This window comes from Erinaceus europaeus, chromosome 14 (assembly GCF_950295315.1).
Source record: "Erinaceus europaeus chromosome 14, mEriEur2.1, whole genome shotgun sequence".
Lineage (NCBI taxonomy): Eukaryota > Metazoa > Chordata > Mammalia > Eulipotyphla > Erinaceidae > Erinaceus > Erinaceus europaeus.
The window spans coordinates 20,999,124-21,026,380 of NC_080175.1; the positions used below are offsets into that span (position 1 = coordinate 20,999,124).

Here is a 27,257-nt window from a genome sequence, read left to right on the forward strand (position 1 = left end):
TCCATGAGGTTCTCTTCTGTTGTTTCCCTTATTCTGATAGCCCTTTCCTTCATAGTTGTCTTTATTTCTGTGATTATTAGGTTTACTCTTGCTTGCATACTTTTCTTATCTATGGGTACTTCTGTTTCTTGATTCATTGTGGTAGCAGTTTTATTTGCTCTTGATTAAACCTTTTTTATTTTTTTATTTTTATTTATTTTTTTTTAGTTTTTTTATTTAAGAAAGGATTAATGAACAAAAACATAAGGTAGGAGGGGTACAACTCCACACAATTCCCACCACCCAATCCATTCAGGTCTTCTTACTCAACTTCTGTTGATGAGTGGGATCATCCCATACTCATCTTTATCTTTCTGACTTAGTTCACTTAACATAATTCCTTCTAGCTCTGTCCAAGATGGGTCAGAGAAGGTGGATTCATTGTTTTTGATAGCTGCATAGTACTCCATTGTGTATATATACCACAGCTTTCTCAGCCACTCATCTGTTGTTCGGCACCTGGGTTGCTTCCAGGTTTTAGCTATTATGAATTGTGGTGCTATGAACATAGGAGTTCACACCTCTTTTTGGTTGGGTGTTATGGAGTCCTTGAAGTATAACCCCAGGAGAGGAATTACTTGATCATATGGAAGGTCCATGTCTAGCCTTCTGAGAGTTTTCCAGACTGCTCTCCACAGAGACTGCACCAATTTACATTCCCACCAGCAATGTAAAAGGGTTCCTCTGTCCCCACATCCTCTCCAGCATTTGTTGCTGCTGTCCTTTTTGATGTATGCTATTCTTACAGGAGTGAGGTGGTATCTTAGTGTTGTCTTAATTTGCATTTCTCTGACAATCAGTGACCTAGAGCAGTTTTTCATATGTTTGTTAGCCTTTTGGATCTCCTCTGAGTTGAATGTTTTGTTCATTTCCTCTGCCCATTTTTGGATGGGGTCATTTGCTTTTTTGCGGCTAAGTTTGCTGAGCTCTTTATATATTTTGGTGATTAGTTTCTTGTCTGATGTCTGGCATGTGAAGATCTTCTCCCATTCTGTGAGGGGTCTCTCTGTTTGTTTAATAGTTTCTTTGGATGTGCAGAAGCTTTTCAGTTTGATGTAGTCCCATTGGTTTATTTCTGCTTTAGTCTTCCTTGCAATTGGGTTTGATTCATCAAAGATGTCCTTGAGTTGTATGTGGGAAAGTGTTTTACCAATGTTTTCCTCTAAGTATTTGATTGTTTCTGGTCTGACATCTAGGTCTTTGATCCATTTGGAGTTGACTTTTGTTTCTGGTGAGATAAAGTGGTTAAATTTCATTCTTCTGCATTTTTCAACCCAGTTTTCCCAGCACCATTTATTGAAGAGAGCCTCCTTTTTCCACTTAATCCTTTGGTCCTCCTTATCAAAGATTAGATGCCCATAGGTGTTGGAATTTACTTCTGGGCTTTTAATTCTGTTCCACTGCTCTGTGTGCCTATTTTTGTTCCAGTACCATGCTGTTTTGATGATGATGGCTTTATAATATAGTTTAAGGTCTGGGAGTGTGATGCCTCCATTTCTGTTTCTTTTCCTTAAGATGGTTTTGGAAATCCTAGGTGTTTTCAGGTTCCAGATAAATGATTGTAGTGTTTGTTCTATTCTCTTAAAGAAGCTCGGTGGAACTTTGATGGGTATTGCATTAAATTTGTATATGGCTCTGGGGAGAATATTCATTTTGATGATATTTATTCTTCCAATCCATGATCATGGTATATCTTTCCATTTCTTGGTATCAGTTTCTATCTCCTTGAGTAGCGACTCATAGTTTTCAGTATACAAGTCTTTCACTCCTTTGGTCAATTTTATTCCTAGGTATTTGATTGATTTTGCTGAAACAGTAAATGGGAGTGATTTCCGGATGTCTTCTTCTTCAGATTTAGTGTTTGCATAAAGAAATGCCACTGATTTTTGTACATTGATTTTGTAGCCTGATACCTTGCTATACTGCCTAATAACTTCCAGTAATTTTCTACTAGATTCTTTAGGTCTTTCTATGTATACTATCATATCATCTGCAAATAGTGAGAGCTTGATTTCTTCCCTTCCAATCTGTATCCCTTTGATTTCTTTCTCTTGCCTGATTGCTATGGCAAGAACTTCCAATACTATGTTGAAGAGTAACGGTGACAGTGGACAGCCCTGTCTAGTCCCCGATCTGAGGGGGAATGCTTTCAGCTTCTCTCCATTGAGTATGATGTTGGCTGTAGGTTTGCTATATATAGACTCCACTATCTTGAGGAATTTCCCATCTATTCCCATTTTTTGTAGAGTTTTGAGAATGAATGGGTGTTGGATTTTGTCAAAGGCTTTCTCTGCATCTATTGAGATAATCATGTGGTTTTTGGCTTTGCTTTTATTGATGTGGTGAATGACATTGATTGACTTATGGATGTTGAACCAGCCTTGCATTCCTGGGATGAATCCCACCTGGTCATGATGAACAATCTTTTTGATGTGTTGCTGTATCTTGTTGGCCAAGATCTTGTTTAATATTTTGGCATCTATGTTCATCAGAGATATTGGTCTGTAGTTTTCCTTTTTTGTTCTGTCCCTATCAGCTTTTGGTATCAGGGTGATGTTGGCTTCATAAAAGGTGGTTTCTTCTATCTTATGGAATAGCTTAAGAAGTATTGGTATTAACTGTTTCCTGAAAGTTTTGTAGAATTCGTTTGTGAAGCCATCTGGTCCAGGACTTTTGTTGTTGGGGAAATTCTTAATAACGGTTTCAATTTCTTTGTCTGTGATTGGTGCATTTAGATTTTGTAGTTCTTCTTGGTTCAGTTTTGGAAGTGCATAGGTTTCTAGGAATTGTTCCATTTCTTCCAGATTCTCTAGCTTGGTGGCATATAGTTCTTTATAGAAGTTTCGCAGGATTCTCTGGATTTCTGTGGTGTCAGTTGTGATATCTCCTGCATCGTTTACAATTCTATTAATTTGAGTCTTCTCTCTTTTTTGTTTGGTGAGTCTGGCTAGGGGTTTGTCAATTTTGTTTAATCTTTCAAAGAAGCAACATTTGGCTTCATTGATCTTTTGTATAGTTCTTTTATTTTCGATGTTGTTTATTTCTGCTCTAACTTTAGTGATTTCTGTTCTTCTGGTTGCTTTAGGGTTCCTTTGTTCCTCTTCCTCTTAGTCCTTGAGGTGTGCAGTAAGGTCGTTCATTTGGGCTTCTTCTTGGTGTTTAATATGTGATTGTATGGCTATAAGTTTCCCTCTCAGTACTGCTTTAGCTGTGTCCCAAATATTTTGATAGGTTGTGTCTTCATTTTCATTAGTTTCCAGGAACATTTGAATTTCCTGTTTGAGTGAGTCTCTGACCCAGTGGTTCTTAAGGAGCATGTTGTTTAGTTTCCAAATTCTATGTCTTTTAATAATTTTCCGTTTGTTGTTAAAAGTTAGTTTTACTCCACTGTGGTCTGAGAAGATACTTGGGATGATTTCAATGCTCTTGAATTTATTGATGCTGTCTTTGTGGCCTAACATGTGGTCTATCCTTAAGTATGTGTTATTTGGATTTGAAAAGAAGGTGTATTCCAGTTTTTGGGGGTGGAGGAGTCTGAAAATGTCCAAGAGGTCTAGTCTGTCAATCTCTTCATTCAGTTCTCTTGTATCTTTATTGGTTCTCTGCTTTGTTGATCTGTCTAAGTGTGAGAGTGGGGTATTGAAGTCTCCCACTATTATTGTATTACTATTGATGTATTTTTGAAATTTTTTCAGTAGATGCTTAATGTATTTAGATGGTCCCTCGTCGGGTGCATAGATGTTAATAATTGTTAAGTCTTCTTGGCTGATTGATCCTCTAATCATTATGTAATGTCCTTGCCTATCTTTTATTACTTTAATTTAAAATCTATCGTGTCTGAGATGAGAATGGCTGTTCCTGCCCTTTTTTGTGGACCGTTAGCCTGTATGATAGTTTACATTCTTTCACTTTAAGTCTGTGTTTATCTTGTTGTGACAGATGGGATTCTTGCAAGCAGCATATGGTTGGGTTATGTTTTCTGATCCGTCCCCCCACCCTGTGCCTTTTGATGGGTGAGTTTAAGCCATTGACATTTATTGATATTATGGATTTAATGTATTGTAGTGCCATTGTTCTAAAAAACAATTTGTTTACTCTGATATATTGCAAGTATTATAGTGATGTTCTTGTTTATAAGAGGTCTTTTAGTTCCTCTTTCAGGGCCGGCTTGGTGATGATTGCCTCCTTTAACTGTTGTTTGTCTAAGAAGGTTTTGATCCCTCCTTCTAGCTTGAATGAAAGTCTAGCAGGATATATTATCCTTGGTTGAAACCCTTTTTCATTCAGGGCTCGATAGATATCTTGCCATTCCCTTCTGGCTTTTAGAGTTTGAGTGGAGAAGTCTGCAGACAATCTTATGGGTTTTCCCTTGTATGTGACTTTTTGTCACATACAAGGAAATCAAAAGGAAAAGGATTGGAATGACACCCCTGGTGAGGTAAGAATCTTGATAGAGAAAATAGCTCAGTGGGAAGCCTGCTAGGAGAGGCTGTCCATCCCCTGGGGTGGGGTTCTGGGGTGGGGGGGAGGGGTGAGCTTCAGAAATAATCAAAATATTTCCTTTCTTTTTTTCCATTTTCTAACCCAACAGTGAGCTATAGGACCCCTCCTTGGTTTCACACTTAGGACCCCTTATTCACCCTCCTGCTGACAGCCCAGTATCCTACCCTATCCAGTAAATTCTAGGTCACAAGCTGCTGCTTGTTGGAACTCATGCCAGCAGCTTCCCCCAAGTTGTCATCTTGGCTCTGCCCCCCTGAATTGTTTTTGTTGGGTCACTTTACTAACCTCCCGAACTTTTGCTATTATTTGTTTAAAATACGTAAGAAAACATGAGATGATAGAGCCTCATTAGACTGGCAACTGTATTTAACTTTCCATCTAATAGTGGTTGGTGATTCAGGTTTTACTTCATATAGCTAACTGGTATTAATTCATTTAGTAGAATGATATTACTAATTAATTGAAACAGAAAACAAAGAAACATAGCTAGTCTAATGATACATAACTGTCCATGTGTAAAGCGGTGAATAATGAACATAGTAGTGGAAAAAGAAAAGAGAAAAATATTTCAAATAAAAATCAATTGAAAACATAACTAATAGTTAGTAGTTCTCTCCTTGTTCCTATCTCCTTCTGAAAACAGAAAGATGATATTGATTCATGTACATGTGCTTTGAAATGCCAGAAAGGATGCCTTTTCTGGTGTTGTGTTGATAAACTGCCTGATATTGTCATTGGCATTTTACTTTTACTAACCCAGTAGGAAGAGGTGGGGAGTCAATTTTCAACTCCCTGCCACTTGCTTGTGAATTGCTTAATAATTTCTGTGTGTGTTTGTGTGTGTGTCCATGCCATCACATGCTGGGTTAAAAGGTTCCCTCTCTAGGACTCTTAAATTCCCTTGTCAAACAGATGAGAAACAGCCTATGACCAACTAAAGTTCATTATTTAATTCATGCCATATTGTATGAAGAGAGCAACTACTTAGAAATGCTTTATACCTCCACACGTATTTTCTCCGTGGGGGGATTTTTAGGCCAATTCAACAAAGTTTTACTGAGGTGGAGCAGCAACATCATTCAGTGTCTTCAAACAGACACCCTGCTGCCTCTGATCAGTGTTCCCAGGATGGTGGTGATTGAAATTTAGCACCTAGAGCAACTTAATTGGTACATGGATCTGGTTACCATATGCCCTGACCATAGGCATGCCATCTGATGTGTCCATAGGGTGCCCAGAACCTCACACATGCTCACAGTTTTTCTAAAGAAGCAAGTAAGTTTTAGAAAGATCTTTAAAGGATGTCTGGGCTATGATTTAAGAGTAGGATGCTCTTAGAGCATAGGTCCTGGGATGGAATCTGTGCCTGTCATTGGGTTATCACAGTTCTTCTTTCTCTTGAGCTTGTAACTATTCAAAGGTTTCATTGGCTTGTTGTGAAAAGAGTATTTAGAAGTTGCTACTGGTTCATGTGCCTTAACGAAACAAGGTCCAGTACTAGCATGCGTGAATTGTTTAAGGATTCAGCATGCTGGTGCATCTCACTGCCATAGACTTGAAGGCCAGAATGCCCTGTTTTTTTTTGTTTATTTGTTTTTTGTTTTTTTATGAATAGAACTGATTACCTGGCTGGCAGGTGGGGGGGCTGGAAGTGGATGACAACATTTTTTTTTCTGCTATATTGTAAATGGCAAGATTGGGTCAAATATAAGTTATAAAGATCTGGAGAAAAATATGGATCTTTGTGACAATCCAAGAGTTTTTTTCCCCCAGTCATGCTTAGGAGCACACTTAACTGGGGAGTCTATGCTCATGTACTTCTGGTAACTAGGTTTAGATGCAAGAGCAGCATCTCAATAGCCACTATGTATCTGAGATTTTTTCTTTTTATTTTTAATTATATTTTAATATTTATTTATTCCCTTTTGTTGTCCTTGTTTTATTGTTATAGTTATTATTGTCATTGTTATTGATGTTGTCATTGTTGGATAGGACAGAGAGGGGGAGAGAAAGACACTTGCAGACCTACTTAACTGCCTGTGAAGCGACTCCCCTGCAGGTGGGGAGCCAGAGGCTCAAACCAGGATCCTTACGCTGGTCCTTGCGCTTTGTGCCACGTGTGCTTAACCTGATGTGCTACCACCCAACTCCCGCGATGAGTTTCAGTGGAATTGAGAATGGTATTAATAGATCAGCTCAAAATGAACTTAACCTTTTCTTTAATGTGGGTGTTCTGTTCTAATTGGATTCCAAATGTCCAGGCTTCATCTGTATTACTGTTCTTCTCTGGCATCAGGCAGAATCCTGGCCTTCAGTTAGATAATTTCTAAGATTTTGTTGGCATCTGGAGGAATAAAATAGCCGGGGCCCCCTCTGAATGGGCTTACAAATAACAAAAGTTTAATATTAGTAGATTTGGGTAGATAAGTGCACAGGCCCCTTCCCAGGACCTGTCCCAAAATCTGAATTCATAATTTCAAATTCTGTTTCATATGGAGATCTCTCAAATACTTCAAGACTTAGGTCCTCCCACAGGTGGATTTATTTGCCTCTAGTAAAATTCTTTTTCTGGGGCCAGGTGCACCTGATTGAGTGCACATGTTATAATGCACAAGGGCCAGGGTTCAAGCCCCCAGCTCTCACTTGTGGGTAGATGCTTTACAAATGGTGAAACAGTACTGCAGGTGTCTACCTTTTCTCTATCCCTGTCTTTCTCCTCCCTCTCAATTTATCTCTGTCACTGCCAAATAAATAAAGTTAAAAAAAATGCTATTGTTTGGCATCAGAGGACTGGCTCACCAGCACAAGTTCAATTTCTGCATAGCATGGGAAGAGATATGGACTCTGAGACTGTAAAAATATAGTTTTTATATATTTTTGCTTGATTTTCTTTGTTTTGAGATTAATGGCTTATAATCAACAGTAAAATACAGTAGTTGCTACATATGTAACATTTCTCAGTTTTCTACTCTAACTCCCCACCTAGGTCCTCCTCCACCATCTCCACCATTGTGTTCCAGGACCTAAACACTTTCCTACCCCTGCCCCAGAGTCCTTTACTTTGGTGCAATGCACTAAATCCAGTCCCAAGTTCTGCTTTGTGTTTTCCCTTCTATTCTGATATTTGTTTTATTTTATTTTTTTATTATAAAAAGGAAACATTGACAAAACCATAGAATAAGAGGAGTACAACTCCGCACAATTCCAACCACCAGAACTCTGTAATCCATCCCCTCCCCTGATAGCTTTCCTATTCCTTAACCCTCTGGGAGTATGGACCCAGGGTCATTATGGGGAGCAGAAGGTGGAAGGTCTGGCTTCTGTAATTGCTTCCCCACTGAACATGGGCCTTGACAGGTTGATCCATAGTCCCAGCCTGTTTCTCTCGTTCATGGGGCTCTAGAGAAGAGGATCTCCAGGACACATTGGTGGGGTTGTCTGTCCAAGGACAGACATGGTAGCATATGGAACTTGGTGGCTGCAAAGAAAGTTAACATATAAAGCCAAACATGAGAAAGAAGCCCAGGAACAGACAACCAAACCTGCTCTTTAAAAATGCTATCTCCCACCTTTGTAGCTTCTATTCAGTGAGTTTCCTAAAAATTTGGAGAGAAAAACTGTTAAGTCAAATAACAGCAGAAAGAAGGAGAATGGGAAAGAGTTAACCTAAATTTCCTAGTGTTAGGTGTTAGATTGCTCTTGCTCTCCCTCTCCCTCTCCCTCCACCCCCTCACATATGCATGGAATTATAACTTTGAAAGTCAATATTAGAACACTAATAATTGGGGCCATGCGGTGCACTTGGTAGAACACACTTATTACAATGCACAGGGACCCAGGCTCAAGCCCTTGGTCACTGCTTGCAGGAAAAACCAAAACAAACAAACAAAAATTCACAAATGATGAAGCAGTGCTGCAGATGTCTGTCTTTTCTCCTGATTCCCTATTGATTTCTTTCAATTTCTATCCAGTAAATAACCAAATAAAAATTTTAAATAATAAACACCAATAATGAAAATACTTAAGAATCCCATGCTACTTTGAAGAGCAATTTTCATGAATCTAATTTAATTCCTCACTACAACACTTCCTGGGGGGTGACATTAGTGCCCTCCTCTTAATAGGTAAATATATAGAGGTTCAGAAAAACTAAGCATCCTGTCCAGTATGACACAGAGGATAGCGGGGCTGGTTCTTCCCTGCAAGAGTTAAACCCACTAGAAATACCTGGATAAGCAGACAGCTCTTACTGCAGAAGGAGAGGAAGAAAACTGGGGAGAGCTTCCAGGCCTTGAGAGGTTTCTGGAAAGGCGCTGGCAAGCCCTTTCCTAGTCCCTGTAAGTGAATGCTGTAACAATTCATTCAATTATATTAAGCGCCCATTAAAGGAATTGTAAGCCCTCCCTTGGGCCATTTCAGTTCTTTGAAATTGTAATTGTTTGAGACTAACCATGATTTCTGCTTTTGCCTTCAGGTGATTCTCATTTTGACAAAGCTGTATGACTATAACCTGGGGAGCATCACCGAGAGCTCACTTTGGAGGTATGTAGATAAACCAGGCTGTGATGACTGCATTGCCTAAACAGGCTGCTTGGGCTGCTCCCCAACCCCTTTTCTCCTGGTGAGGATTTTGGTTCTGTGTACTCTTTATTTTCTGTTTGCCCTCCCCTTTTCTAGAAGTGATATGTTGAATTGTATGTAGAGGGAAAACCAGAGCCTTACCCTTTTTTATAAAACCCTTGTTTTGGTTACAGGTCTTTAGTTTATCTTTTCACTGGGTTGCCTCCAAGCTTGTTGATTTCTACAGTTCTCACTGACCTATGATCACATTTCAGTAAAAGGCAAAAATTGCTAAGATCTTTGCAGAGGGGGCTGATACTATGCCTCGCTTTGCAGATCGTAGGTGTGCTACTGGTGCAAGCAACACTGTTTTAGGGCTCCCCTTTCTTGGTCCTCTGCTCATGAGCATCATCCAGATGTGCATGCAGACATACAGACATTCATATGCACTCCTTGACCTCTGAGATAAGTGTATGTTGCACAATGTAGGTGTCAAATGAATGGCAGAAATTCAGAGGCAAACTAACTCAGTGGATACCAGCACAAAAAGAAAGTCCTTAGAAATCCAGGTAACTATTCTCTCCCACCTGTACCTTCTTGGTGGTGTATGTAAATCTGTTGTTTCTTTTTGTTTCTAAGCACCACCCTTACTTATAGTAGCCTGTGCCAACCATGCATATCCACACCAATGTGTTAATCCCAAAACCACTGTCTCTGATAGGTCAGTCCTGGAGCATGTGATAAATGCTGAACTTCTTAGAGATTGGAGATCAATCCAGAGGTGATATTGAGCACTAGATTTTTATTAAGCCACTGACTGTTTGAATAGTCAGTGTCTTTGTTAGAACAGTGATTAATTTTGATTCATGACCCCCAATACACATGTAAGTACATGTACTAATAACTGAAAACCACAAAGTATTTTCAGGGCAGACAAAAGCTAGTTAATTTGACCAACAGATACCACCTACTGACTTTCGGTTATGGGAGAAAATTTCCAGAGACACAGTTCCTAACAGGTATCAATCAAAATCGGTTAGCATTCATTAGTAGGGGTTTATTTGCGCAGTACCAATTGGGTTTTTAAATCATGTAAGAGGATGCAGTTCTTATACATACATGGTAAATCAAGATAGATACTCCTAGGCTATTTCCACACTCCAAAAAGGAATTGCTCATTAAAACTTGTTTTAAAGTTTGATGCTGTTTTCCACTAGGCATGTCACTCTGTATAAGCAGCTCAAATAAATTGTTCAATCCTTAAAAACCATAGTAGAACAGAGAAAAACCAAAATGTTCTTGTGTCTGTGGTTAGTCATTTATATTATTGAACTCCTACAACTAAGAGGTCAGTTCATATCTTGGCATCTATAATTTTGAGAAATTATGCAGTTGAATTAAATGTTTAGTGAGAAGTTTCAAAGGGACTTTGAAAAGTATAATTCTGCACTGCATTTAGAACCTGAGACCTGCTTTATTGTTTAGATTCAGTACCCTTTTATCAGAATCTCTATGGCTTTGAGTATGCCTGTGCTGCCTTGATTGATTTTGATAATGTATGTACATAAATGAAAGTAAAAGCCAGCTTTCATTCTGCAATCCATCTGCTATGTAAGTATAGGTGGCATATAAGAAAAATTAGAAAATATATATGTGTAATTCAGTTTCAGTAGGACAGAAGCTTTTAGCCAGTGCGACGCTCAGTGTGAGCAGTGGGAAGGCATACTGGAGGGACAGGATAGGGTAGCTGAAGGATCTCGAGTTCAGCATGCTACTTTCTCTCAGATGGAGCATTGTCACTGGTGTCCCAATCTAAAGGGAATATTATTTTCTGATCCTGTGTAAGTGAATGAGAAAAAAATTAAAATGACCTGGATTGCTGATATCTTGCCTTTAAAATTAATTTTGCTGAAAGATATATGGAGGCATGGATATATATCTATATACAAATGTACATACAACACATAGATAAAACATAGTTACAAATATGCATGTACCCATATAATATACAAACATCTAAAATATACTCACAATACTCATTTTCTATACATATGTTCAACATGTCATGGGGCAGGTATTATTATTATGGAGATCTGTATTATTAAAACTACTTATTTTCTTGATTTGACAGAGAAACTCATGCCTTAGAGAAAAAAATAAAGCAGAAATGAATAGAAGAAAAGGAAACACATTTAGGTTGCATCACAAGTGCTTTTGTGGGGCTTGCATTATTAGAATCTCACCATGCTCCAATTTGGTCTTAGGAAACCTTGTTGGGGTGTTGAGATAGAAGAGACAGAATAATTGGCAGGCCTGGAGGTATCCAGGATGGGATGGAAGGTAAAGTCCTCATGTATCTGAATCATCTACTTCAGTCTTCCATGTGGGAGACTAGACTATGAAATGTGGACTCATTTTTGGGAAAAAAATTGCTCCTGCCAATACTTTTCTTCTTAGAAAACCTGCCTATGGAGACTGGGAATTAGCTCACAGAGTAGAATTCATGTCTTACCATGAGCAGGACTCTGGAATAAAACCTATTTATAGGAATAGCATAGATAGCACCAGGGCAGATAGTAGAGGGATGGTATAATAATATCTTTCCCTTTCTTTGTATATACCTCCTTCTCTTTTCTCTCTCTCTAAATGAGAACTTTGGTTCCATAAGACTGCTTAGCAGTGTAGCATAACCATAAGACTCTGATTTCATTTCCGAGTAAAACATTTTAAAAAACAGAGGAAAGTAATGAGAGAGAGAAGGAGAGGGAGAGGAAGAGGGAGAGAGAGAGAGAGAGAGAGAGAGGGAGAGAGAGAGAGACTGACTGCTAGCTACTGGTGTCCCCTAATAAGGTACTAGGTTCACAAACCAATTTTAAGGTAGTCTCATGGCACCTACAGAATTAAAGACAGGGCCAAGCATATACATGATGCTCAGTCAATATCTGTTTTTGATCTGTGACCACTATATTTTTTGTCTGTTGCATAGTCATTAAAATATAATTCTCTTTCTCATTCATTTCTTCAACAGAAATGTATCAATTGCATTCTTTAAAAACAAAAATGTTTTCCTACTTGCTACATCTGAGCGAGATTTTCACCTGAAATTGAGAGAGGAAAGCCAGAACACCACACTAGTATATACAGTGCTTGTGATAGAACCAAGAGCTTTAGGCATTGCAAATCTAGTATTCTACCAGTGAAGCTATTTTCCATGCCCTTTGATGAAATTACTGAGACTTACCTTATTCTGGTTCTAGGAGAGGAGTATAGATGAGGACATAAATTAGCAGCATAGACTTTATCTTCTGTTTTTCATTGTCTACAGGGGGCAACATTCTTTTAAAAAATATTTATTTACTTATTTCTTTTATTGCCCTTGTTTTTGTTTTGTTATTGTTGTAGTTATTATTGTTGTCATTGTTGTTGGATAGGACAGAGAGAAATGGAGAGAGGAGGGAAAGACAGAAAGGGGGAAAAAGACAGACACCTGCAGACCTGTTTCACCACTTGTGAAGTGACTCCCCTGCAGCTGGGGATCTGGGGGCTCAAACCAGGATCCTTATGCCTGTCCTTGCACTCTGTGCCACCTGTACTTAGCCCGCTGAGCTACTGCCCGACTCCCAAGGGGGCAACATTCTATAAACAGTTAAAATGAACTTGTATGTGACCTGCTTTATGTAACTGTATTTAGTAAGGCACTTAAACAGCCACACAGAACTTCTAGGTTCCAAAGAGGATAAATTTAATGTAAATAGATATACTGTCATTCAAACCAAGTGTTATAATACAGATTTAAGTATTGCTTCTTTACTTTGATTTACTTCTTTACATACATGTGTATTCTCTTCACAAGTAGCTGTTAAACCTTTAAACCCATGGTAGTTAATAAATTTCAATAATTTCCCTGCTTCTCTGTTTCCTAAAATCATGTTTACCTTCTGGCAGATCTTCATATACTTAAAAAAAAAAAAGAAGCATACAGAATTTTAGTCATTTATATGGTCTTGAAAAATACTGAAAGCTTCTAACCAGCATTTTCTGGACTCAAAACAAACAAATGAAAAACAGAGTAATGGGAAAACAATTTCTGTGGAATTTTTTAAAATTCAAAAATAGCTGTGTGTACTTTTCAATTGAGCTTTTATTCTTAACAACTCCTACTTGCTGAATAGTAAAAGGGGTCAAGAGTCAAATAGCAAATGCCTTTGCAGTGTTAGAATAGGAGGAAGGCTAAGAGGCAACTGACCTGAAGTGTTTCCTAGGGCATGTCAAGACCATGGATCAGATGGTCTTGAATGAAAGAGGGAAATGCTGCTCTACCAAATTAATGAGCTTTTGTTCCCAGAGAGTCTTGTAATTGATTATACTATAATCTTGGAGCCATTTGTGGATTTTTGTTTTGTGTTGTATTGTTCTTCACCCTGGAAGTCTCAAGGTACAGGAAGTAGAATCATCAAACACAGAACAATTAACTACATCTCAGAATCTGCTCCTCTTCACAATGAATTAGCTTTGGTAGGGCTACTGGTTTCACCATATTGATGCAAGATAAACTTAAAGGTTAAGATAAATGAAATGACAAAGCCTCAGTATATCAACAGTATCTCTGAGAAGAAATATGTTGGTCTTTTTTTATTATTATTCCTTCTATGCCAGGGTAGTCCGTATTGCACACAGGACCTGCATTGTCTCTCTGTCTAGAGCTTAACTGACATGGGCAATTGCTCCACAGATTCAGAAGTAACACATTTTCAGATAGGACTCATATGAAACATAATAAAGCTTCCAAACATGTCTCCAAAAGTTGGCATTTCTCAAACAACAATGGCTTCTTCAGGATGGGAGACATGAGGAAACATGTGGGTTAAATTCTAGACATAGGCTGTGCTTTATGTTTGACAGTGTACTGGGAACCAGTACTGTATTCTTTCCCCTAAGAGCCAATGCATTTCTTTCTTTTTTAAAAAATACATATATTTATTTTTATTTATTATTGAATGAAAGAGAGAAATTCATTGTGGGGAAGGAGATAGGGAAAGAGACATCTGCAGCCTTGCTTCACCACTCATGAAGCTTCCCCCTACAGATGGGGACCAGAAGCTTGAACCTGGATACTTACGCACTGTACTGTATTCACTTAACCAGATGTACCCACCACCTGGCCCTCTAATCTGTTTCTTCTTGGTTGTTATACACAGTAGCTATCAACAGAAGCTTTTTAATTGAGTCATTGTGGAGAAAATGACCATGAATTGTCCTGAGGTAGCCTTGGTATTGTGTTAGCTGATCATCATTCTCTGGAGAGCACCTCAAATGTAGGCTGACAGTAGTGACCTGAATTATGTGACTGCAACTCTGTGGATGATTACCAATAACCAATGTATTCTTTATCTAGGGAAGAGTAAATAGTAAGTTTGGACATATTGTTAGTCCCTCCTCTGATAGGTATTTTGTAACAAAATCCATATTTTAGTCAATTATATAAGGGACAAAGATATGGAAAATGTATATACATCTTAAGAAAGAAAAGAGAATAAACCTTAAATACAGCCGTTTCTCTGCAAGAAGATTCTAAGTTATAACAGTCCCACACCCTTATTCATCCTTGGTTTCGTAAATGTTTGGTGACTCCCCAGCCTTCAGTGCTTAGAGAAAAACCCAAACCACCTCCATGCCCCCAGCAGAAGGTGATTTATCTACAACAAATAATAAGTTTTCCTTACATTACCACCAGCAGTGGATTTTGTCAGTACCTAAAATTTTACTGACCATTTGAGTGAAAAAATGCATCTTGATATTAATGTATATCAATAATATACGATCCTAGTGTACATTAATAATATTCGTTCCACCACTAAACCTCCTGCCCTGACTCAACAAAGATGATTTCTCCTTCCACAGAAATTTTCTGTGTGCTTGATATGTTTTATAATGTTTTCTATCTATGTATGTGCATCTGGTTCAATTTAATAAAGGTCTTCTAGCCCTTTATGGCAGGCACTGTAATAGAAAGACACTTGCAATTAAAATATAAGTAATTGTTTCTTCCCTCAAAAATTCAAAATCTAGTGAAGAACAAGCAGTCAGTGGGTAATTATAGAACCCTGGTAAATACTGTGTCAAAGTTATGTACAAGTTGTTGTATTTTTCTATCTCTGTAGTAACTTAGAAACACTGTGACCATGTCTCAGTTATTTTTGATTCCTTGGCACCTAGAATTGAATTTGGCACTTATTAACTGCTTAAACTTTCTGCTTATAAAAATTATACAAAACATGCTCTAGGGACTTTGAAAGACAAAGTCTTCTACTTTTTTGTATTCTAAAAAAATTAACCCTTTCCATGTGTAACTGGAATTACAGAGACTGAGTGCATTTTGAAGCTAATCATTTTCATACAGGATCCGTAATAAAGGAAAGGTTCTTTAAATCCCTGCCTGCAACAGAGAAGAGATGAGGCTCACAGTTACCTTCCTATATCTTTGTTTCAGAGAATATTTCAGTAGGTAGAAAGAAGGCTCCAGCCCTCTATTGGCGGGAGCAAAGTCAAGCCTGCCGTGTGGCACAGCCCCAGCAGGCTAGGGCTAACTGCAAAATGGAAAGTCCTGGACTAAACTGAAGCCATTTTTCCTTACATTGATAATTTAAGGACTTATTGGCTATATTGCAAATACACAAATACTACCTGGGGACAAAGGAAAGAGATCCCCAGGGGAAGTACATAGTGACAACAATTATGGGCAGTGAGTATGACAAGATTAAAAATGGCCTAGGAGTGGAGGCTGCTGTACCCATCAGGAGGCTTTTAGAAGAGGAGCTAGTTATGGGCACTGTAATTCTCGGTTAGCTGGACTCAGGCCAGGGGCTTGTGGTGTAGGTGGCAGACTGTGGTCTCTATTTAGATGTGAAGAGGCCCTGTTGCTTGGCCTCACCCACAAACACCCTGCTTTCACGTGCAGGCATCTATGATGAGTGTTGGGTTGTGTGGTTGAATAGCTAATGTTGGGATGTGTGGCTAGAGGTAAGCGAACTTTCATTGGCTAAGGGTTGGTGAGCTTTCATATGTGCTGGAGTTGGCCAGGGGGGAGCCCCCATGGCTTGTGCTTGCTTTGCAGCAGGGGATTTCTTTAGGTGGACAGCCTACTATGATCTAGTTAGGCCCATCAAAGGTGGGTTAAGAAGAAAAGCTATTAGATTTAGCTCCAGAGAAAAATGTTTATTCATATAGAAATTCAAAACAGGGAGATGGTCAAAACACATTTGGTCATTTCAAGGGAACTTTCAAGGGGAAATTTAGATGACTCCAGACCAAGGAAACTTTCAAGGGTAGATTTAGGCTACCCCAGACCCAAGAAACTTTCAAGAGGAGATCAAGATGCCCCAGACCTGGGGAACTTTCTAGGGAAAACATACCTATAATAACAATAATGTTGTTTGAGGTTATTCTTGATGTTAATGAAAACAATTATACATGATGTCATCTGTATCCTTGATGTTAATGAAAATAATCTTACATAATGTCAACTGTATCTGGGCAAAAAGTGTTTAAATAATAAACCTCTGCAGACAGAGGACGGAGACGTCTCTCTCCTGCACCTGAAACAGCTGATGTGTCTCTCACTTCATTCATCTCGCCGACTCCCCCTTTCCTTCAGGGACTCAGAATTACTTTTGCCAGGGCCAGCTCCCAGCACTCTGTCTTGTCTATTTCTTGAAAAACAGGAGGTTAGTTTTGGGACACATAGATAAGTTTTAAGATAAATAGGACCTTGAGTTCTCTGCATATCTGACTTCTTAATAATGAGATATGTTGTTCTACCTCTTTTCAATATGCATTATAACAGAATTCACATTTTTCTTAATGATTTGATGATAAAGACAAAAGGGCAAGGTGTTTGAGTGAATTTTTGCTTATTATTCTTCTCAAGAAACAGTTGTAAAACATTTACAACTCCATGCAAAAATAACACCTGCAAATAAAATTCAAATATGTTATTATCATTTACCTAATGCAGTTTATCAGTGTTGATAACTTCATATCTCTAGGGTCATGCCATGCAGCCCTATCCCTGTGGGGTCTTGGTTTCATATGTAGGGATTATGTTAGGAATACTGTACTCTACCAACTTGTGAAATGGTATCACGTTGCACTGAACTAGTAAAAACATAGCCAGGTTTTCATATCAACTATAAAAAGAAAAAAACCCAGGATATTTTTTTAGAGTACTATACATAGTTGTTTGCCCCTTCAAATTTGACAACCCTTTTGCACACCCACCTGAAGCTGTTTCTACAAGGATCTGGCTTCCAAAGACACAGCAGGCCTTCCAAGTTCTCTGTGAGAGTCTGGCCTCAATTGCACCTGTGTACTCCTCATTTACCTCAGTGATTGGCTCTCTGCTGAGTTCTACACTTCTTTCAGCAAGTAATGGATGAGAGACACACAAAAGCAATCATTGCCCTGATGTTCTAGTAGATTTATCAATATGAGCCCAGGAAACAAGTGGAGAAATTTTTACTACAGACAGCAAAGCAACTGGCATTCCAATATCAAAACTGGTGTAGATATAGGAAGCATTTAGAATATTAATTTGCATTTTTCTGTATTCCCTGTGAACAAAAACATGGTCAAATTTTACATATGTGGATTCAGGTCAGCAACCATTCAAATCATTGTCAGGAAACATATATATATATTCTTCATACATCTTTAGAGGGCTTTCCTACTCACTTTTTTTCTTCAGTCTGGCCATTAATATCAAAACTTGAGCTTATTATTAGTTAGTAGTTAAATAGCAGGTATTGAATACTACTTGTGTGTATAACTTTGTACCGCACACAAAGAAGATATAGAGATACCCAGTTTAATTTTACCTTTTATGCTGTAGTCTTATTATTCAGTCAACATGAGTAGCTGTTCTTCATTTTCTGTTTCTAAGCCCAAATATCACTTTATTTTGTAGTGATTTATGTGTCACTTATTTTAAATGATGCTATTTCTTTTTCTAGTTTTTTTAAATTATTTTTTTCTTCTTTTGTTGTCCTTGTTTATCGTCATTGTCGTGTTATTGTTGCTGTTGGATAGGACAGAGAGAAATCGAGAGAGGAGGGGAGGAAAGAGAGAGATACTTTGGTTGTATCTCATATGCATCCAGTAAAATGTATGGCATGTATAGATAAAAGTGAGATTTGTGAAATTAACTGAATATGTAAAGAGATATGACCTGTAATTTCACTAATTGGTATGAATTCTTTAAAAATGTGCTCTCTGATTGTTGCCACAGAGGAATCAGAATTGATAGTCTCATGTGTTGAGGCAAAGTAGAAATTATATTAGCATGTAAAGGGCTAGAGTAGGACTTTTGCTTGAGGGAGAACCAAAAAAGTTCTTCCTGGATTGAAGTATGCCTGAAATTAATCTTGAAGAACAAGTAGAATTTGGACAAGCAATGGAGGCAAATCATGTACTGAGTATGTGTCGTACATTAGGCACCTCTAGGTACTGATAACATGGCTTGCTGAGGAACTAATCAGGAGCCCGCTCTAGTTTGTGTATATAATTTACGTATATAGACAGAGTATTTGGAGATATGTTGGGATGATAGGGATGAATCAGTTAAAATTCTTCTGAACTATGAATTCTGACATTTATCCTAGAGGAAGCAATTCAACATTCAAAGAGTTGGCATATGGGGAAGATTTAATGAAATGTGAATTTAGTGGGAGATGGACTTGGTGTTATTTGGAAGATTCACTTAAACAAGAAGGAAACTGATGGTCATGAGAATTGTATACTCAGTGGATTAGAAGCAATTAATTAACATGGCTGGTTTGGGAGACCATGAACAATATTAGATATGGGGACGAAAGTGGTGGTGAGGTGCTAGTTGAACTTTCAAAGTAAATATAAACAGGACCTGTTGAATGAATTAAAAGCTAAGAGAAAGAGATGGCTTTTCCTGCATTTTATCTTCAGTAGTCTATGGATTGTGAATGTACTGACTGTAAGTCTTTGTTTTTCTGCCATCTAGTGAACAGTTAGGACTAGTGTGGGAAAGAAATATAAAGACAGGTTTTGTTTGTTTGTTTCAGTAAAGATGACTGTGATGAGCAAAGGAGCATGGCTTTACCTAAAGGAAGTCATTAAAGTAAAGAACTACTTCCTTTCTTTGAGGGCATCCTGATTTTATTTTTGTTTGTTTTGTTTTTAATGAGAGAGAGTGTGGTCTGCAACAAGAGATTAGCAATGTAGGAAAGCACCATAGGTAACAAAAAGAGCAGTGAAGTAAGTGACAGTAGTTATGACAGAGAAGCTATGAGATTTGAGGTGGGATTAACAGACATGATGAATCAGGGTTGAGTAAGAAGTGGGCAGAGGAGTATTTCTTTCACCAAGTAGGGAGAACAGATAGATCAGGCTTCCTGCCATGGGAATTCCTGATATGGGAGTGTATGGTGAATAAGAATTGGATTTAAGAGAAAATGGATTATTTGGAGTGGGATGCACACAGAGGGACTACTTGGAATAAGCAGATGGCATTCTGGGTAATGCTAGCATTTTAGCTGAGGTTTATCTGGGAGAAAGATAGAGTGACTGTTTTTTTTTTTCATCAAACCTGTAGAAAGAATTCATAGAAGTGTTAAAAGAAAAGAAGATAATGGGGTGAAGGGGTTGAGTGGTCAATGAGTGTGCCTACAAAATAGAGAACTGAATCTGGGGCTGTGGAGAGGACAAATAAGAAATAGCAGTCCCACCAATGCAAACATGTTTAAAAGTTAAAGGAAACTCAAGAAATAATATCAAAGGGACCAGGCAGTAACATAGTGGATTAAGCACACACATTACAATGCAATGGGCTAGGACCTGGGTTCAAGATCCTGGTCCCCAACTGTAGGGGGGAAGTTTCAAGAGTGATGAAGCAGGGCTTCATCTCTACCCAATAATAAATAAATAAATAAATAAACAAATAATACATGATTAAAAAGAAAATATGCTTATTAGAAATAAAAAGAAATGGCATCCATAGTAGTGTAACTTCCTGCAATATTAAATTTAAAACCTATTTAGCCCCTGGGAACTAAAATGGAGCTGGTCAGAGCAGGTGCAGTTAGTCAGAAAAATCCTTTTATTAAAGTTTCTGTTAAGGAATTCACTCAGCTCTGTAGGAGGAGGAGATGCTGTTTTTCACTGCATATGTGGAACAGCTGGATCCACTTGTCATGTTCGCCTCATTCCTGAGGTATTAGTGAATGACAACTCACCGCCACATTTTTTGGGGAATATTAAGCAGCTTTTTCTCTGTTGGTTATGGTGGATTTTCTCCAGGTAGATTCTCACACCAGGTGGAAGGCTTATATAGTAGCTGCATCTGCTAATCCTGAGGTTATCTTTTGTCTAGAAGTGGATGAGGGGGGTTGGCTAGCCATGACCTTGAGGTGATATTGGTTTATTTTTACTTTCTCATCACTGTTTTTAAAATTCCATCCACAGTTTGTTCTGGGGTCTAAGAAGAAAGAAAGAAAGAAAGAAAGAAAGAAAGAAAGAAAGAAAGAAAGAAAGAAAGAAAGGAGGGAGAAGGAAAGAAAGAAAACGATAGTTTATTACTTTTGTATTTAGAGACTTTTCCCCTCAAATATACTTATTTTCCTTCCTGATTATATTACTTCAAATTTGAAGGAATTTTTGTACAATTAATATCTTCACCAGTACTGTTTTGAAGATTATTTTACTCACATCTGTAACCCCTGTAACAAGTACTGCTCTAAAGCCTTAAATGGATTAAGTGCCTGCCTTAACTCTGTTTTCTCCATTAAGAATCTACCCAAGGGAGTTGGGCAGTAGCGCAGCGGGTTAAGTGCAGGTGGCGCAAAGCACAAGGACTGTCCCTAAGGATCCTGGTTTGAGACCCCGGCTCCCCACCTGCAAGGGAGTCGCTTCACAAGTGGTGAAGCAGGTCTGCAGGTGTCTATCTTTCTTTCCCTCTCTCTGTCTTCCCCTCCTCCCTCCATTTCTCTCTGTCCTATCCAACAACGATGACAACAATAATAAGTACAACAACAAAAACAGCAATAAGGGCAACAAAAAGGGAATAAGTAAATAAATATTAAAAAAATGAATCTATCAGGAGGGAAGAAGATCACTTAAATAGGTGTAATTGCTGTCAGTTGATAGTAAGTGTTCAGTCACAGAAGAAAACAGGACATGGAGGAATGAAGAATCAAAGTTCATAGCCTCTGTCTACTCAGGTCTAAGATGACTTAACATACCACACACTTACCAGCTTGATGCTTGCCATTATAAACTAGATTATTACCCACATCTTAACCTTTGCCTTGATACAGTGGATCTTTGGATAAATGACCTGAATTTTCAGTCTTAATAAGTGCTGTAGGGAAGTATTGCATCGGGAGAAGACAAGGAAAATGAATGAATTAGTAGCCAAGAACAAGGATACCAAATCAGCGTACCTCAGAATGCCTTGCTGACTAATACTGACAAGCTGTTCAGGGCTTCCAGGGAAACAGCCCTTTTCAGCTATTCCCTGCTACTTGGAGCCCAAATAGCTGCTGACTTCACTGTCCCTGTTCCTGTCACTGATATAACATGCTCTGGTGATTGGTAGTGTGATTGTATCATGTGCTTTGACAGCCAGTAAATAAGTTAGCAGGGGTCCTTTTTGAGTAAGTCTTATGGTTTTGTAGATAACTTTTAATGGACCCAGATATCAACCAAAGTGGCAGTAGGTATAGACTGAATCCAAAATTCTGTCATTTTAGTGTTAGAGCACCAGCCTCTGACTCAAGGAGAGTTATTATGAGGAGGAAATCAGAGGCCAGAACTATATGAAGAGTTAGGTAGTAAGAATAGAACTTGAGAGCATGAAAGAATGCTCACCAGAGGAGGCACTTGTAAGATGACCAGATTCAAGTCCTACAAGGGAGGTGCAACCACAATAAAGGAAGCTCTGGCTTGGTAGTTGTGGCCCCTTCCCCCCCCCCCACCCCTCCTCCATTCTCAAGGCTACTATAGGTCAGGACCACAACCTGGTAAAGTATATATCCATGTTATAATAAACCTTTGCTAAGTTTTGAAGAGGTGGGTCCATTGTGGTTGTTTTCTACAGCCTCTGTAGGAAGAAATGCCCCCTGCAATGTTGAAGGAAAAGGAACATTTGTATTCTGACATTAATATGAGACCAAAATCTATGGATTCCCAATCAGGAGAAGGATAATAAGAAATTGATAAAGGGTGAGTGTAGGAAATAATGGCAATATAAATGATAAAGCTAATGTTAAAATGAATATTAATCAAGATTTGAGGCTGTCAGCCAAAAAACAGACCTTGCCTTACCCAGAATACTTACTCATTCTTATTCACTTACTAATGTGAGTCTACAGTTCTTTCAAAGGCTACTTATTTAGCATACTTCAATGGGTATAAATTTACCCAATTAATTTGATTTATAGTTTGGGATAAGGCAACCAGACTTTTTGTAAAGTCACCTTATTTCTTTCCAGCTCAGAGTCAAAGCTAAGTTCACATTGTCGTGCCTCAGTGTTCTTATTTGAAAATGGTGATGAAACAGAGCATTCAATGATAAATTCTTTTTTGAAAAGAGAGACTCTTTTAAGTCTTAGTCCCCAGAAATGCTGGCAGAAATAAATATACATTTTTATGAAGGAAAAAAAAGGGGGAATCTGCCTTTCTTGAATTGATTGCATCTCCTGCTTCTGCAAGCTAAGAACTCATAATCCTCTGCAATCACAGATTGTTTGAAGCCAATAAACCAAAGGTGATGACCTTGCTAATACATCCCAGCAGGAGAAAGAAATAAAGCTGTGCTGAGGAATAACTCTTCAGCACACCATTTCCCTTTGGAAAGAGGAGAACTGAGCCAAAAGTGCCCTGGCTTGATTTATGGATGAACAGTATTTCAGAAACTTCACCTGAAATAAGAAAAGGGGTTTTCGAAATTCTCCAGTAATACAGCTTTCCTCTTTCTTGTCTTATCATACACAGGGCAAATTCTCCACCCCCTGGATCCCAGTGTCACTGACACACACGCACACGCACACACACACAACACCCTACCCTGGTCTTTGCTCACAGATGAGTCTAGTCTATAATGATGCCCCATACCCAACCACCTAAAGTTAATTCATAAGTGACAGCACCATGCGCCATGCCCAGAATTAGGAATTCAGATGGGCTTTGTATTACATTTGTCTTTGAACAGCCCTGTAATGCTAACAGGAGGAAAAGGAACTAAGAGACACAGGTATGAAACAAGTACATCTCTGCTTTACCATCATGCCAGTTACCAACCTTTGGGGAATTGTAATTACAGACATTCAACATAACACTGACAATTTGCATCCTAAACTCAAATTAACATTTGTCACCTCTTTTATGCTCGACAACACATTAGAACTAGACCTAACGTTGAAGTAAAACACCGTTAACTATCTGTTATGTATAGTAATTGAATACGTTTTAAACCAATGGATTGGCATACACATGTGATGCAGATAAAGAATTAAATATATTCTCTTAGCATAACTCTGTGCTAATGCTCCCTTTATCTCCTATTAGTATCATTACTGGGATTAGATTCCTCTATGATTCCACTGTTCTTGGTGATCACTTTTTTAAAATAGAAAGTGAGGTGGGAGGGGGGAGACTGCAGCACTGCTCCACAAATTGTTAAGCTTCCCACCCCCCTGGCTGCATTGGGGACCAGGAGCTTTAACTTGGGTCCTCCTGCTTGGTAATATGTCTGTACTACCAGTTATGTCATACCCTGCCCCCTCTATTTCTATAGCTGAACACCATTTAATGCTATTCTCTTGGGTTCTTAGTTTTTTAAATATTCCCTTTTGTTGCCTTTGTTGTTTTATTGTTGTAGTTATTATTGTTGTTACTGATGTTATCATTGGAGAGAAATGGACAGAGGAGGGGAAGACAGAGAGGGGGAGAGAAAGACAGACACCTGCAGACCTGCTTCACTGCTTGTGAAGCGACCGCCCCTGCAGGTGGGGAGCCAGGGACTCGAACTGGGATCCTTCCACCAGTCCTTGCACTTTGTGTCACCTGCACTTAACCCACTGCACTAATGCCTGACTCCCCATCTTTTTTTTCTTTCTTCTTTACTTCCTCTTTCTTTCTTTTCCTCCCCCTTTCTTTCTTTCTTTCTTTCTTTCTTTCTTTCTTTCTTTCTGTCACCAGGATTACTTTTGTAGCACAAGGCCCCAGCAATAATAATTCCAAGGCTTCTAGCAGATTCTTTTTTAAATAAAGAGTGAAAGATAGAGAAGGATAAAGATCAAAAGAGAGATGAAAGATAGAGAAGGGTAGAGATCAAAAGAGAGAAGAAGAGGCATTACAGAACCGCTTCACGACCTTTCAGGTTTCCTTGTACAAGTGCTTTCATGTAGTGACCAGGGATTGAAACTCAGTTCCTGGGATGAGACAGCATGTGTGCTCTAGTAGGTAAGCTATCTTCTGGCCCCTTTGGCTCTTCTATTCATTTCATTGTCACCGAGGTTATTGTTAGAGCTCAGTGCCTGCGCTAGGAATCCACTGTTCCTGGTGGCCATTTTTCCTTTTCCTTGTTCATTTTTTTATTAGATAGAACAGAGGAAAATTATGGGAGGATGAGAAACCAGTGAGAGAGAGAATAAAAGCCACTAGCAGATGTGCTCCACTGTTCATGAAGTTTCCCCCTCCAGATGAGGAGCTGGGTCTCAACCCCCGATCCTTGCACATGGTAATAGGTGCACTCAACTGAGTGAACCACCCACCACCCAGCCCAGCATCTCACTTTTAAATCTGGTGAAGGGGATGGTCATACTCCAGCATATATAATTCAAGCGAGCTCATATATTCCAGTTTAATACTAGATCAAGTTTCTATTGCATTGAATCATGGGCAAGGAATTTATCAAAAGGAAAATGGTTATGAAGACTTGCCAGTACTTCTGTTAGTGCCGGACAGAGCCCTGATAGAGCTGAGTAATATACTGTTTTGATTTTCCACAATGTGTTTAGAGTTGAGGTTTGCATTATATTCATCTTAGCACTTGATGCTTTTTCGTAAAAAGAACGAAGATATCAGTTTACTCTGGGGCTTATGCCAAACCTGTCATCATCAAGGCCATATCTGATCTGTGGAGGAAATCAGACTTCAGTAAATCCCTGAACAATAGTTCTGCTCCAGCTTCTTAAGTGTCCATGAAAATCTAATCCTCCACAAGTACCTACAACTTAGGTTAATTTAATGTGAGGAAAAATTTATCTGAAGTATCAGGTACTTCAGATGGTCAGATGGTCTCATAATATGTAGTTTCCTCTATTAATAACAGTTCCTATGTATCCTCTTCGTAGTTAGTAGATAAGTTAGTGTTGATCCATTGTAAGAAGTACTGGGCTAAGAGATAGCCACTTAGACTATAGATAACCAAGCCTCAATCCTTATCTTGGATTCCATTATTTCTTAGTTACAGTTTATCACAGTTTTGTGTTGCTTGTTGAGAGCAGAATTCCTAGGAAGTGTGTTAAAAACTATCCTTTTTTGTCTTAAAAAAATGTTAGTCATGGTGATAACTCACTTGATGGAAAAGGCATGTAACCACAGAGAAGCCCTGGGTTTGAACACTAGCACTATATGAGAGCACTGTGGATGCTACACTATCATAGATGATAGTGTCATTGTGGAGTCTCTCCTATCTTTCTGTACATTTCTCTCAATTACAATTATAATAATAGTAGTGGTAATAATAACAATAAAGGGAGGCATGAAGAAGGGGAAGGAGGTGAGAAGGAAGAAAAGGAGGAAGATAAAAGTAGAAGGAGGAGAAGGAGGAAAAAGTGGAACAAAATTGGACCACATATGAATGAGGCCTTGAGTTCTGGCATGGCATTAAAAGAAGATGAAGAAGAAGAAGGGGGAGGAGGAGGAGGAGGAGGAGGAGGAGGAGGAGGAGGAGGAGGAGGAGGAGGAAGAGAAGGAGAAGAAGAAGGGAGGGAGGAAGGGAAAAAAGGAAAGGAGGTAAGAAGGAAAATCAAAGAAGAAACAAGGAAAGGAAAGGAGAGAAAAGAGAAAGGAACGGCAAGAAAGAAAAGAGAGGAAAGAAAAGAAAAGGGAAGTGCTCCTAGTGTGTACTAGATACTGGTCAGGACTCAAGTAGAATTAGAAAGCAAAAATCTAAGTGATGTGCCTGTCTTGCAAGTAGCTCAGGACACAGTCAACAGTGAGAGAATCAGAGAATTGAAATTTTTAGTGATGAAAGTGAGCTATTTCTGTACCATACTGAAAAGTTCACTCCACAGATTTTCAGGAGGTAGTAAAGAATAATTAACATTTAAATGTGCTCCAATCAAATGGTGATAGAGACAAGTATGCAAAAGAACTGAGCTTTAGACTGCTAGTTTTTTTTAATTCACACGTTTCTAAGTACTTTTCTAAAATAAAAAAAAGGATTTAGAAATTTTAAGTGAAAATTTAATAAGCTTTACTTTTCCTCAAATTTTACAAATCTAGTCAAAATATTAAATCTAATGGAGAGATCACTGCTTTGGCAGCTCTTATGACAATAAATAGAGACCCCCCCCCTAAAATTAGGAACCAGGCAAGGATGGCCATAGCTCCTCTGTTATGCAACATAGGTCCCTGGAACCTTGCTACTGCAATCAGACCAGAAAGAGTTATCAAAGTCATATCTTGGAATGGAAGAAATTAAACTATCACTATTAGCAAATGGCATGATGATATATGTAAAGAACCACAAAGACTATGCCAAAAAACTACTTTAAATAATTTATAAAATTCATTAAAGTAGCACAGTACAAAATCAGTAAACACAAATCTGTGGCATTCCTGTATACAAACAAGGAGTCAGAGGAAAGGGAAATAAAAACTCATCCCATTTATTGTCGAACCCAAAAGATGGGTGGGGAGCAGGTCCTTACTCATGTTACTATGTGTGCTTAACCAGGTGCACCACCACCCACCTGGCTCCCTACTCTCAGTTCTCGAGCAGAGAATGATATATGTCCCATAATGAGTAAACAAAAGGATTTGTTTAATGAACAAGTGACTTAATAGATCACTGATTTTAATATAGCTACTGTTTTATTGATCACATGCTTGGCTATATG

At 38.6% G+C, this 27,257-nt stretch overlaps 1 protein-coding gene across 3 annotated transcripts in view; it reads left to right on the plus strand.

Annotated features, from left to right (window-relative positions):
* Nucleotides 1–27,257, plus strand: part of SORCS1 (sortilin related VPS10 domain containing receptor 1) — a 633,466-nt gene that overhangs the window by 228,337 nt on the left and 377,872 nt on the right. For all 3 annotated transcript variants that reach the window (XM_060171368.1, XM_060171370.1, XM_060171369.1), the window contains exon 2: nucleotides 9,017–9,084. In XM_060171368.1, coding sequence (XP_060027351.1) covers nucleotides 9,017–9,084 — 68 coding nt within the window. The remainder of the gene's footprint in view (nucleotides 1–9,016; nucleotides 9,085–27,257) is intronic.